Consider the following 13,624-nt stretch of genomic DNA (forward strand, 5'->3'; position numbering starts at 1 on the left):
GATAATCAGAAATAAATCCTATACTTTTTAGAAACTTGTCGTGGACCATTGGTGGAGAACACGTCAGCCTGACGCTGTGTATTCAGTCTGATCTCAGATTCCAGCCGGCTGTAGTGGGGCTTTGAAATGCTGGCGTGACTGTTGAAGGCTCTGGCCAGTAGAGACATTTTTTAATGAGTCTTTTTAATGAACCTACCCTAAAACAAACTTCTTACCCTTCGCGAATTACTTATGTGAAAGACTCTAACACTTCTGCTTCATCCCGTAGATTTGAACATAACCTGCCGATACGCAGGGGTATTCCATGTGGAGAAAAATGGCCGCTACAGCATCTCGCGGACGGAGGCCGCGGACCTGTGCAAGGCTTTCAACAGCACCCTGCCCACCATGGCCCAGATGCAGAAAGCACTGAACATTGGCTTTGAGACCTGCAGGTAAGAGCCAGCACCCGCTGCAGAAAACTGGCTGCCTGGTCTAGCAGGTGGGGCTTGGCATTGGGAAGGCTGCTCCCCGACAGCAGAGGGGGTGGCTGCCTGGATGGTCGGCCCCAGCTATTAATTTGGCCGAGGCAATCTGGAACCCCTGTGACAGCTGGAATTTAAAGCCAGCTAAAGACACCTTTGTGAGTCATGGCGGGGTTGCCCAGAGGAGGCCACTAAGGGCCATCGGTTGGAACCCTCCTCTTGCCTGAAAGGCTCCCCAGCGCTCTCCAGCTCTGAAGAAGCGTGTAGTAGCGTCCTGGGAACCACAGGAGGATGGAAACCAAATGACAGTGTTTCCAATAAATATGTGCCTGCTGGAGTCTTGGCCCTGCAGACTCGGCTCAAAGCAGATTTTTCAAACAACTCGCTCTCTCTTTTATTTCTCTTCTATATTGCTGTGGTTTGGGAGGGTAAATAAAAGACCATGAAAGTTGTTAAAGTATATTATTACAAGTGACTGGGAAGCAATCGGAGGGAGCGAGGAAGGCCTCCTCAGCTGCCTCTTACCTGATGTCGCAGTGCTCTGTGGAGCCCTCGGCAGTCCTTCTGCTCCAGGACAATCACAGCAGACAGCAGCCTTTTCTTTAAATTCCCGACACCCTGTGGCCGGTGGTGCACATTAAGAGCCAGCGCCGTGGGGCAGTGAGGCCCGCGGTGGAGGGTCTAGGCTTGGTTTATTTTCATTAGAAGGGCTCTGGGTGGTCTGAAGGACCGCCCTGCAGTGACCACCCCAGTCTGCTGCCCTCCTCTGTGCTCTCGCCATGCTGTGTCGTCAGGCACCGTGGTTCCGCTTCTCTTCCACACACCTGCACACAAACACGGACCGCTTTCTCAAAGTGGAGCTGCAGAACTCTTCAAGGAAACCACTGAGTGTAAGGTCAGCATATCTCTCCCCTGGCCTTTGTTACGGGACAAGGTACCCACATGGTGAGTGGTGGCGGACGCTTGCTGGAAAGAGGGAAAATCTTACTCTAAAATTGCACTGTCGCATGTGGTAGCCACCAGCCACAGGTGGCGATTTACACTTAGTCAAAATTAAATAAAATTAAAACTTCAGTTCTTCAGGGGCACTAGCTACATTTCAAGTGCTCCATTAGCCACAAATGGCTACTGTATTGGACAACATGGATTACAGAACATTTCCATTATCACAGAAAGTTCCATTGAGAAGCACTGCTCTGGAACTAAGAGCGGATGGACGCAGCCCTCTGTGTGTCCAGACGCAGCCTGGGAGAGTAGGAAAACAGCAGGCAAAGGCAGAGAGCTCTGGTAGGTATGGAGCCAGACCTGCAGGCTGCGGTGAAGGAAGGCCAGTCAGCAGACCCATTCATTCTCTTCCCAAGGCAAGGTGTTTAAATACAGCCCTGACCAGGCCAGCAGCCTAGAAAGTGGATTTAGCAAGCTGGATTTTTATTGTGAAAGGCAGGTACGTCATGCTTCTGAAATACAGAGATGTTCTCATATGCTGCAAAGAAGGCAGGTTCTTCCCACTCCCCATGGCTGATCAGTGAGCACTGAGTGCTGGGGGCCCTGCTGCCCACTGGCCCGTAGCCCCCACTTCCTCCTCAGACCTGGGTCGACTGCATCACTCCGCTGACGGATGAAGCAACTGCGGCTTGGAGAGGTCCTGCAGCTCGCCCCGGGGCCACGTTACTTGCACAGGGAGGAGTCCACAGTCTGCGCTGTTTCATCTGATCCCAGGGCAAGATTTTAATGACCAAGCTCTCCGGAAGGACTGAGAGCAAACAGGAGGTGGAAGTGTGCCACGTGCATTTGCCTAGTAGTTCTTTCCTCCTGGAAGAGCAACCTACTCGTGCAATATGCACGCTGATAAATTTTAGTAGCCTCAACTCATGTACGGCGCAACACATAAATGTGGCGGCCCACACGATGTGGCAAAACTGAGAATAACTTACAAAAGGAATGTGGATTCTAAGATGTCGATATATAGACTTGCCGAGTGTGATGGGGGTCGGGTGGGGTGTAGGCTCACCAGGGAGTATTATTATTTAAAAAGAAGAAAAAAGAAAAACTGTGCCAGAGAAATCTATCGTTCCACCCATAGGTGGTTTTCAGTGTTGCAAAACTCCTTTCCGTCATTTCCCTCCGGTGGCCATGGATCCGATATCTGCCCAGGATGGAGGGCGGTATCAGAGGCTGTCAGAGCCTTAGCAGCTCCGCTCTTCTGTCTGCCCCACCCAGATTAGTAGCACTTCTCAGCTATATGGAAACTTATTAACATTTAATTGCATCCCTCCCACCCCCAACAAGCTAAGGAGCCTCTGGAGAAACCAGTCTCTCCATGCAGACGAAGAGTTAGTCATAGAAGCTGCAATTGCAACAGAGACCTGATGACTTCTATGTGCTCAGAGATTTCAAACTCACAGCCATGTCTGTGGATCCCGCGGGGCGATGCTGCGCTGGGTACTGTGGCCCCAGGCAGGAGAGACTGAAGGGTCCACGCTGTGCATTCAGCCAACGCTGCATTTTCAAACGCTCGCTGGATTTACGGTCTCCCTCTCCGCCCTGCCTCTGCCACCAGCCCTTCCCTTGCAAATGGTATTTCCTCAGCCCACATCTAATTTTTTGAGGCATTTTCTATTCAGGAGAAATTGTGCAGTGAGTAAGAATTTGGCCACTGTGATGCTGACAAAAAGGGCTGGGTGTTGTCTGTTGTCTACTTTCGCATTTTGTCTAATGTTGCGTCGCTATCTGTTCATTTAATCACTATTACTCCCATTTTAGTGACAGTCACTTGACTTCCACTGGCAATGGAATTATGCCTGGGATGCTCAGGAGGCAAAATGTGCTTGTCTCTGGCATATAAACAAGGCTTCGTGCTTAGAGTAATGGAGTCTGGAGTAAGGGCATCACCGGGAAAGATGAGACCAGGAGAGAAGGGCAGCGGTGAGAAATCAGGAGGGTTTGACATTTGCGGACTATAACCAAGAGCCGCCCGGCCCTGGCTTATGGGAGCTGGTGGCTTTATGCATTTTCTGAAAAACACGAAGGTAATGGGGAGCCAGAGGGAATCTCCCATTATCAGGTGCTCATTCTTCTCGCTTCCTGACTCGGGCTGCCGTCTGCTTGTGCAGATTCACTTGACACTGCTGATCACAGATTTTATTTGAAACAAATTTTTTCTTTCATGAGCCTTTTAAAAAAAAAAAAAAAAGAAGAAAAGCTCCTTGTAGAGCCCTAAATAAAATGACTTTGTCCCTGTCAGCCTTGCAGATCCCTTCCCCTCTCCGTCTGCTGTTGTTTTGGGATGTCGCATAATCCAGTGGTCCAACCTCTAGCATCCTGGGGGTGAACTGAATGGGGTGTTGCACCGTGTGGGACGTCACTCCATGGGGTGTGATGAAATCCCTGTCACGGCCTTGTGGGGGGTAACCTCTAGGTTTTCTTTTGCAGGTACGGGTTCATAGAAGGGCACGTGGTCATCCCCCGGATCCACCCCAACTCCATCTGTGCCGCCAACAACACGGGCGTGTACATCCTCACGTCCAACACCTCTCAGTACGACACCTATTGCTTCAATGCCTCAGGTTGGTTCTGAGCCGGGGGTCTCCGCGTTGCGCTTGCTTTTGGCGTGGAAGCCTTTGGCAGCGTGGCCGACAGGGTCCAGTCCTGCTTAAATGGAACTTCCCGTGGCACATAGTCACCGAACGTCTCTGCAGCAGAGACGAGATTTCTGCCCCCAGGGTGCTTACCTGCTGAGTCGGGGAGGCCAACAGTAAACAAAAAAACACTTTATCTGAAGTCAGAGTGACAAGCACTATAGGAAAGCAAGCAGAGCAAGAGGCTGCCAGGTGCTGGGGCTGCCTTTGTTCTGAGACGGCAGTTGGGGAGGATGCGTCTGAGGAGCGCGTTTGCGAGTGCCCTGACTGAGGTGAGGGAAAGACGGCCAGCCAGAGCCGGGCTGCAGGCCATCGTTCTGCCGGTGTGCCAGGCAGCTCTGAGGACGGCGGGCAGAGAGGACCGTGTGGTCAGAGAGGGAGCAGGGGCCAGAGCACGCAGGGTCTTGTGGGCCGTGGTGGAGAGTTTGGATTCCATTCTGTGTGCTGGGGAGTCATTGCAGGTTTGAACAGAGGGGTGACAGGAATCTACTGATGGCACTGGAGTACAAGCCAAACGGCTCAGCTTCAAGGTATTTAGGAGGTGCTGGGGTGGGAGGGAGGGCTCGGAGGCCTTTGACCTTCTTGAGTGTCCTTGCCCAACAACTGAGAACCCACAACCAGAGAATAAGAAAAGCAAGTTGAAATGTGCACTCAGGGCTGCTGGCCAACTCCCTTCCCTATCTTGGGGACTTACTTCCAACCACTGTCCCAGAAACTTACGCCTACTACTCTAGTTCAGTAAAAGTAAAGAATTCTATGCATCACGAAACTTGAGGGTCCTTTGAGAAAAGTCAGACCCATAAATGTCAAATTTTTGAATGCTAACAATCAAATGTTTTACTTTTCAAACTGGGCCTTCTGTTCCCCCTAAAGGTTTGAGATTGTGTGAAGGGGAGGATGAAGCCACAGGTAAACTTGACACGTCTTCCTGGCATGTCAGTTTTCCTTTAAGATGGGAAGGGCGTGTTATATTAGCTGGAAAGTGACTCAAGACATTATCTGTATGAGACACACACAGATATGATTATATAATGACTTAAGGCACTTTTTTTTTTGGCAAGGAAGATTCGCCCTGAGCTAGCATCTGTGCCAGTCTTCCTCTATTTTGTATGTGGGACACTGCCACAGCATGGCCACTGAGTGGAGTAGGTCCACACCTGGGATCTGAACCCATGAACCCTGGGCCGCTGAAGTGGAATTCGGGGAACTTTAACTACTCGGCCACAGGGCCAGCCCCCAAGGCATTGTTTTTATGAGATAAACATATTGTATATGGTAGAAGACTATAAAATCTGTGTGGATTTTTAAGCTAGAGTGGGGACATCAAAGAAATTGTGAGATTACAGCAACAGCTTTGGGGTACCACCACACCCACCCACTGTGGCGTGAGCAGCAAGGATCTGAGTGGGGATTTGGAGGAGAAACCTAGAGTTTAGGAGACAGAGAAGTGTCAGGGCTGCTTAGCTGGAATGGAGTGTGTGAAGCCAATAAATTATACACACAAGTCACCAAACCTGTGGAGGGACTCTCAAAATAAGGAGACTGTCGAATGCTTACTTCTCCCTGTCATGTGAGCAAAGAACACAAATGGAGTTTGACCAAAAGGAGGAGAGACCAACTGAGGTAGAACAGTACATGGCCAATACCCACACCCGGGATGTGCCTTCTAATGACATTATCAGGGGAAAACTCACATGCAAGTCAACAGAAATAGACACCGAGCAACATGTGGTCCAGCCAGCCCCTCTCAGTGCCAGAGGTCAAGGAAGACTTTGTGCTTTAGATGAAGGGGTTGGTCACATGGCAAATGGCTAGCTTGAGACCGCACGCTCTTGAATGTCTCTGGATACTGCCTGTTGTGTCTCCCGTTGAGTCTTGTCGAGTGAATGGATGCAATAAATTATGTTGTTGCATATCCACATTGTCTCACCTGTTTTACAAGTTGGTATCACTTGCTGGAAAGAACGTTAACTCCTGAAGGTAGAAGCTCACACTGCTTTGTTGCCCGGACTTGAAGCCAGCTAGGCAAGTCACTGCTGAGACTTTTCTCCCCGCCCTTATTTTTGCCCATAAGGTTGGGCCTATCCTCAGAGAAGGGAGTGAATAGTGCTAATTAACTTTCCTCTTCTTCAGGGAGGTTAGTTCAGTTGAAAAGATTGAGAAGTCCTGGGGGTGTATTGCATACCAAAATGGCTGCATTAGAGGAGTAAACTTCGAAGTGATGTTTTTCTTTTTCTCTGTTCTAAATGTACTCAATGTGGATAGGCTGCTTTTATAAGTTTTTTTTAAGTTTTAAAAAGAGTATTTATTGATCAACTATATCCACTCAGTACTGTGCTGGGCAGAGTAGGGTGAGAAAGAACCGGAGGCCATATTTCTTGTCTTGGGAGTTAAGAATCTTGTTAAAGCAATAAGACCAAAAAAAAAAAAGAAAAAAGAAAAAAGGAGCTGGAGAAGAACATATGTCTAAGGATAAACAGATTCTAGGTGCCTTGGTTTGGAATCAGATGATGGGGTATTGAGTGAGCTACTGAGCTTGATACCGTCTGCTACATGCAAAGGCTCTCACTGGAAAGATCCCTGAATCCAGCTTAGCCTGAGACCCACGAGCGGGTGGTCAGGTCCCAATGATGTGATCCCCCCCAACTGGCTACCGGGACCAGAGCCAGCTCCATCTTAGCAGATAGTTTCTGATGCTTATGGTTTCAGGGTATCTTCGTAAAACAAGGCCCATGGTTTACAAATGAAAATAAAGCAGACCCTGAAGATTTTGATTGCCTCATGTCTCAACAGTACCGCCCAGCGGGGGCCCGGTGGCTTCTGTGTTAACAACACAGAGCACTGACTGGTTCATTCTTTAGGTTTGCTCTCAGTGTTTCATTCTCTTCCGAAGGTAGAATTTAGGGGAAGAGACTACCTTCATTTGTTTGTTCATTCACTCGTTTTCTCAACAAATATTTCCTGGCTACCTAGAATGTGTCAGGCATTGAAGAAGGGGCCTTTCTATTTGGCATGACTGATTGGCTGGACTGAAGAGTTCAAGTTTGTCTTGGCCGCTTTGGTGCCCATCCCAGAATCTTTCCAACAAGCCCTTGAGTTCAGGAAGACCTCCCCAGGCTTGATCTGCCAGCAGCACGACGCTCGTTAAATGGGATGAAAGGCTGTCTGTTGAGGTTCTGCTATGTGACATGGGAGCATGAATGTATTCACTACTCATTTAGGTCACCGTCCTTCTTAGTATGCTTGCCAGATTGGATGTTCTTTACAAAAGTTAAGGTGAATTGGAGCATGAAGGGGGACCATGTGAACAAATGCTCTAATCATTTACAAAACTTAGTGTTTTGGGCATCATGTCCCGTTCTGTTACAACTCAACTCCTGGAAACGCCCAGTACGCTACTGTTGTCTGCAGTTGTGTTTGAATTTGGGGGAGACTCTTCCATCCTTGCCACTAAGAAGCAATAATCCAAAGTCTGTTTCTGGGTTTGTGCAGCATGATATCAGAAGCATCTCTCAGGTCAGGGCAGTTTCTGGTCGTGTCCCCGAGACAGAATAAATATTCTTCAAGATCTCCCAGGTTGGCTGTACGCCCTGATTTTCAAATAGAGGAATCATTGGGAAAATGTTTTTTGAAAACTGTAAACATCACAAGAAATATTAATTATTATTGCCCCCATGACCTTGTGAACTCCTCAAAAGCAGGGGCAGCAACATGTTCAGTTTTCGCTCCTTTTTCATTTTGTGATCTGGCACATGTGTTGAGTAAACCCTTAAAATGAATAAATGAACTGATGTATCTGAAACTTCCTTTAATTATTTCTTATGACGTTGCCATCCAGGGTTTATCTGATTGCTTCTTGATCTCTTTATATTTGCAGACCATTTGGGGGTTAACATCTTAGGTCTGCTTACAGGAAGAATGGACCTTTGGAAAATTATATTGTTAACTTTTTGCTTTTTCATTCATCAACAAACATTTATTGAGTGCCTCTCTGTTTCCATCACGTTTAAATGTTCTGACCAAGACAGATAAGGTTACAAGTCATCTTGTGGAGCTTACATGTTTTACAGAGGTGGGTGGGCAGCAGGGGGTAGGGGCTGGGAGATGTGCCGTGAATAGCCACCGAGTAAAATGAACAAGATAATTGTAGATAGTGGTAAGCCTGAAGGAGAACCGAGAGCAGGATGACACGCGATGGTGATGGGTGTGGGGAGTGGTGGGCGGTGGTTTGGATTGGATGGTGAGGAATGACCTTACCGAGGAAGCGACTTTCTCTTTGAAGAGTCTCTCTTCTGAGAAATGTTGTAATCAGGCTTCGCAGGAATGGCTTTTCCTAACACCTGCTTTTCTCTGGTTGAATATATAAAGCTGCCAGTTAGTTTCACTATGAGGCCGAAGAAATAGGCAGGGAAAGGCCATCCTCTTGATCTGTGGGAAAAGATGCTCCTAGGAACTGGGATGCAACCAAAACCTGTTTTGTTCAACTTGTATTTTTGTCCAGTGTTCTGAGAGCCCAGTGATTTATGGCAGGACAATTAATATATACTTGTGATAACAGCCTTGCTTGTGGTAACATTCTGCCTGCATCCGTGCATCCATCTGTCTATCCATCCATCCTTCTATCCATCCATTCATTTCTTCCTTCCTCTTTGCCAAGAAGAAACTTTGGAGAGACCAATCTAACAAATAAATTTCCATTTAACCTAAAACTCACACACAGCATGTAAAAGCAGATCCAACCTTCCTATAACAGAAAAGCCAGTTTCAAGCTCTTTGAATTTTTAGAGCTCAAAACAAGGTCTAGCTACCGAATAGAGCGTTTGGTCACGAGTGGAACAGTTTGCTGAGACGTTCTGCAGTCTTGTAGGACTCAAGGAGGGCAGGTGGGGTGGAACTTTCAGGACTTCCTTTCTGGGGCTTTATTTACACGGTGCTGCTCTGAGGGCTACCAGTAACATCTGCGGGTGGCAGGCAGGCCCAAGGCACAGTCAGAAATCTTTACTCCTGCAAAGGGGGGAATGTAGAACGTAAATGAAGGACAAAAGAAAAAGAAGCCAGAGGTGCCTATGGTGAGATGTAGCGAAACGGCAGCCTCAGGAGATGTTCTGAGTGCCGAGACCAGAGGCGGACCCCCGCAGAGAATCCAGGCTGAGGAGCAGCTTATACAAAGTAGGCATCTAAAGAGATTCGTTAATAAATTAATTATTACATTAAGAAAAAGGCTAGAGATAAGTTTGTTTTTAAATATTTCTATCAAGTAAGTTCTTTGTAGATTATATTGATCTTCAGATTCTCATGCTGTTCATGTTGATAAACATTTGATTTTATGTCTGCCATGTTTTTCCATCATTTCTGTAGGTTATTGAGATTACGCATGATTTTCTCATTATAGTTCATACATTTCTTTATTTTAAAAAAGTTTTACAATGTTCCCACATTACTTTTGTAATAAAAAATTAAGAAGGTAATTTCTCATGTATGCTTCGTCAGAGAAGGACCACATCTGTCTTACTCACCATTGTACTCCCAGCCTTCCACGATGCCTGACATAAAGCATGTGTATGTGTTAATGAATGAATTTGTTGGGGTGGGTAAGGGAACAAGTAAGCTTCTAGAAATATATGAAGCTAAATAAATATGGAAAATGCAACACAAAGCTCAGAGAAGTTCCTAGAAGACATAACCAAGTTTCAGAAAAAGAAAATTATTTGGGATAAGTTATAAGTTTGGGATATGTAAGTCCTAACTAACTAATAGAAATTATTTTGCTCACATCTTTTAAGAAATCTCATGCCTTCTTTTCTTTTCTGCTCCATAGCTCCGCCCGAAGAAGACTGCACCTCGGTCACAGACCTGCCCAACGCCTTCGAGGGACCCATTACCATAAGTACGTGCCTCTTCTCGCCTCGAAGGGACGGGCGCATTTTCCGTCTCATGTTTGAATGAACCCCAGTCATTCCCGCAAGGCCAGGGGCGATGGGCTACGATTCACTCTTTCTCCCCGCTCTCCCGTGATGGCCTGAAACGGCTCTCTGGTTTACCCCAACACATTGCTCCTCAAACTTCAGGCATTTGAAGACCACTTTCACATTTTTAGGGGGCATATCTATGTACACAGCCCTATCATTTACTTGATATTTTTCACTTCATTCACCCATTATTTTCTACTTATAATACATTTATTTTAGAAAAAGAAACGGCACATGAAAAGCCGGCACCCCTTGTCATACAAAACAACCTTAAGAATAAATTTAAATGTAAGAAAAATTAACTAACGTCCTTAAATTCCAGCTCCTGAAAAGGCTCTGATAGAAGGGCATTCGTAAGTGTTGGTAGGGGCATTTCAGCCTCCCAATTTTTCTATTTGATTTAACTGAAGTGTTGAAAGGTAATTTTGAAGGGTATAAACTTGCTGATATATGTTTCAACATTGTTTCTGCCACATCCATCTGAAATCATCTCAATTACCCACAGAAGTGGGTATCGGCCCTGTAGAAAACAGAATATCTCAACCAGAACGCTCAAATAGGTCAACCTCTTAATCTGATCCTGTTGCCTCTGAGCTCGTTTCTTTGAGAAGTATGCCACAGTGTTGGGCGGCCCAATTTCTCCATCCTAAGAAGCAGACCCCTCAGTGTGCATGGGTGGTGGTGGTGGCAGGGGATGAGAATCTGCCTGGACCACACGATCCAGCGCCCACTGTTATGCAAGGAATTGTCCCTGGCCTGTGCCTTGCAAAAGAGAGGAGAGTCCTGCAGTGTGAGATGTGCTGTCTCAGTCAGGTCTGATCTGAATCTTAGAGGAACGACTTATTCTTTCTGAGCCTCTGTTTTCTCATCTGGGTAATGGAACGACTTCTGAGAATTGTCACGGAAGTTCAGAAAGATAAAATGTCTAATGCATGCCTGGCCCGAGTTGTTACTCAATGAATGCTCCATTTCCTTGGTCCCCACAGATCTCTTTTGAAGTCCAGACCTGTACAAATTTGGTCATATTTCCTTATCAGGTCTCACCCACAGAGATTATCAGGATGATTGAGACTTTGTTTTTTAATTTATGTTTTATTAACAGTTCCACTGGGCAAGCTAGATAGACATAAGAAATATTTAGTCCTACCAAGACAATATAGCAGAAAAATTTCAGCTAAATGCACACTTATGTAGTGACTGGCCCAGACGTGAAGGCAGCAAATACTTTTAGGGAGGAACACTGAACAAATTCCTTCCAGCTTTTTCCTCTTGTCTGTTCTAACCATCTCCTTGTTTAAAGCAAAGATTTTGATCTTTCTATGCATCCATGCCTGTTCATTTCAAGGGTGAATTTCTGAGGATGGCAGAGCCTCTGTCAATATTTAGCCCTTCTGATTTCCTAGCCGGAAATAAGGGTTTGCCTAAACTGACAAAATTGGCTCCTTAAAAAGAAAATCTAATTCTTCATGGATTTGTCAATGTATCTTCCCTGCAGAGGCTACTTTTTGTCTTCTACTTTAAATCTTTTCTGAAAATAGATGGAATTAGTAGCAACAAATTTTACGTGTACTTCAGAAGGGAGAGGAAGGAACAGGCAGGAGAATTTTCATTTATTGAGCACCAACTATATCTTGAAAACTATGCTGAGCACTTTACAATGTCTCATATAGTGCTCGTAACAGGAGGGAGTATTATTCCCATTTTACAGATGACAAAACTGAAGCTCAGTGGGCTACCTTGTCCAGAGCCACACGAAGCTGGCATTCAAACATGGACACTTCCCGACACCTCCTCTTTCCCCTCCCCATTTCCAGGGCGCGTGGGTGGGCAGAGAAGGGCGCATTTTCTTAGTGCCTCAGCCATTCTGTCACCCCACTAAATAGGTAGTTAGGTGTGTTTTTCTTAATAAAAAGGAAAAAATAGCTTTGAAGTCACTGTTTTATATGATACTCCACAGTCTTTCCTGTACTCAGAGAATGTCAGCTGTCCAGTTCTGAAAGTGCCTTCTCTCTCTCCTAGCTATCGTTAACCGTGATGGCACTCGCTACACCAAGAAAGGCGAGTACAGAACTAACCCTGAAGACATCAACCCCAGCACCCCTGCGGATGACGACGTGAGCAGTGGGTCCTCCAGCGAAAGAAGCACTTCAGGAGGCTACAGCATCTTCCACACCCACCTTCCAACCACTCGCCCCACCCAAGACCAGAGCAGTCCCTGGGTGTCTGACAGCCCAGAGAAGACTCCCACTACCAGTAAGGAGAATGAATCACTGTGCTTTCCAATAGCGATGTGTTTGAGAAAACGTCTCTGATCTTCCTGAGTGATGCGCACTCACGTGTTGGTGTCTCCTGTCTCTAAAAGTAGGTGGTGTCACAGAGGTGGGGGCTCTCATGGCTGCAGTGCCCTGTGTGCCCTGACTGCTTCTGCCTACAGTGATGTCCGTCTACGGCTCTGCTTTTCTTACCTTGGGATAAGAAGTACCATATTGGAAGTTTCTTAGAAGAACTTCCCTTGTTCTCTTGTCCCTGACAGATGACAGTTCGAGCCTGATACGGAAGCTATTTTCTTTTTTGTGTGTTTCCTTCTTGTTCTTATCACCCTATGGATAAAACGGTTTTTATGAAGTTGGGATCATAGTGTATGCATACCATTCCATCTGCTATCTTTTTCAACTTAACTTTATATTTTTACGTTTTGACCTGATTTATATTAATATTATCAACTGTACAATATTCAGTTATATTCATCATCCATGATTCACTAAACACTTCCTTTGTTTTTGGTCAAAAGAAGCATATCTGAAGGAGTTACCTGATCAAATTAAATCTGCTTAAGAGTTTTATTTCCAGGCTGTAGGAGAAGGCTCTTAATACTTGCTTGGTTTGTGTGGGTAACTCATTGCTTTGGGACGCCAAGAGTGGGTATATGTAAACACTGCATTGGATTTCTTTGGGTTTTCGCTCCTCGTGCTTCACTTTCGTTGACAACTGTTTACATGGCCCTCTTATCTCCTTCTTCGCTTCCCTCTGCTTTTTCCCTATGGTTTGTTTTAAAACAGATTTCCAGATTGGCTGTGTTCCTTCTGTGGAGGATTATTCCAACACAAATAGGGCATCTGCCTCTTGAGCAGCTTTCCTAGTATGGTGTGGATTTTCTGTTTTCTGGGCTGTGGCTCTTGAGGGGTGGAACTCTGGTCTCCAAAGACTGTGGCAGAAATCTCCCGGTTTATGAAAGTGAAGTCGGGGAACTTTCCTATGCCTCGTCATCCAGAAGCCAGGGCAACCTCCAGAGCACCATGATTTAATGGAAGTTTACTTGCTTGACAGTGGTTTAAAATTCTGTTAGCAGCTTGCTGAGCAGGTGATGGAAAAAGGCTCAGGGTTCTGGTCATACTCTGTGGATTCTTTGAAGCATTTCAAAAAGCAGATATTTTCAAATTGCCCATGCTTTCCTGGATTATTGGCTCTCTGGAGATTGTGTCACCTCATTGTCTGAAATCCCACGGCCAACGCTTCATGAAAGAAGCTTTTACAAACCAAGAGGCAGTGCTGC

The 13,624-nt window shown here is 46.1% G+C and overlaps 1 protein-coding gene across 16 annotated transcripts in view; it reads left to right on the forward strand.

Moving 5' to 3' along the window:
- Positions 1 to 13,624, forward strand: part of CD44 (CD44 molecule) — an 87,336-nt gene that overhangs the window by 34,772 nt on the left and 38,940 nt on the right. For all 16 annotated transcript variants that reach the window (XM_070228434.1, XM_070228440.1, XM_014729350.3 and 13 more), the window contains 4 exon segments: positions 269 to 434; positions 3,897 to 4,030; positions 9,921 to 9,989; positions 12,091 to 12,324. In XM_070228434.1, coding sequence (XP_070084535.1) covers positions 269 to 434; positions 3,897 to 4,030; positions 9,921 to 9,989; positions 12,091 to 12,324 — 603 coding nt within the window.

Source organism: Equus caballus, chromosome 12 (assembly GCF_041296265.1).
Source record: "Equus caballus isolate H_3958 breed thoroughbred chromosome 12, TB-T2T, whole genome shotgun sequence".
In the NCBI taxonomy this organism is placed as follows: domain Eukaryota; kingdom Metazoa; phylum Chordata; class Mammalia; order Perissodactyla; family Equidae; genus Equus; species Equus caballus.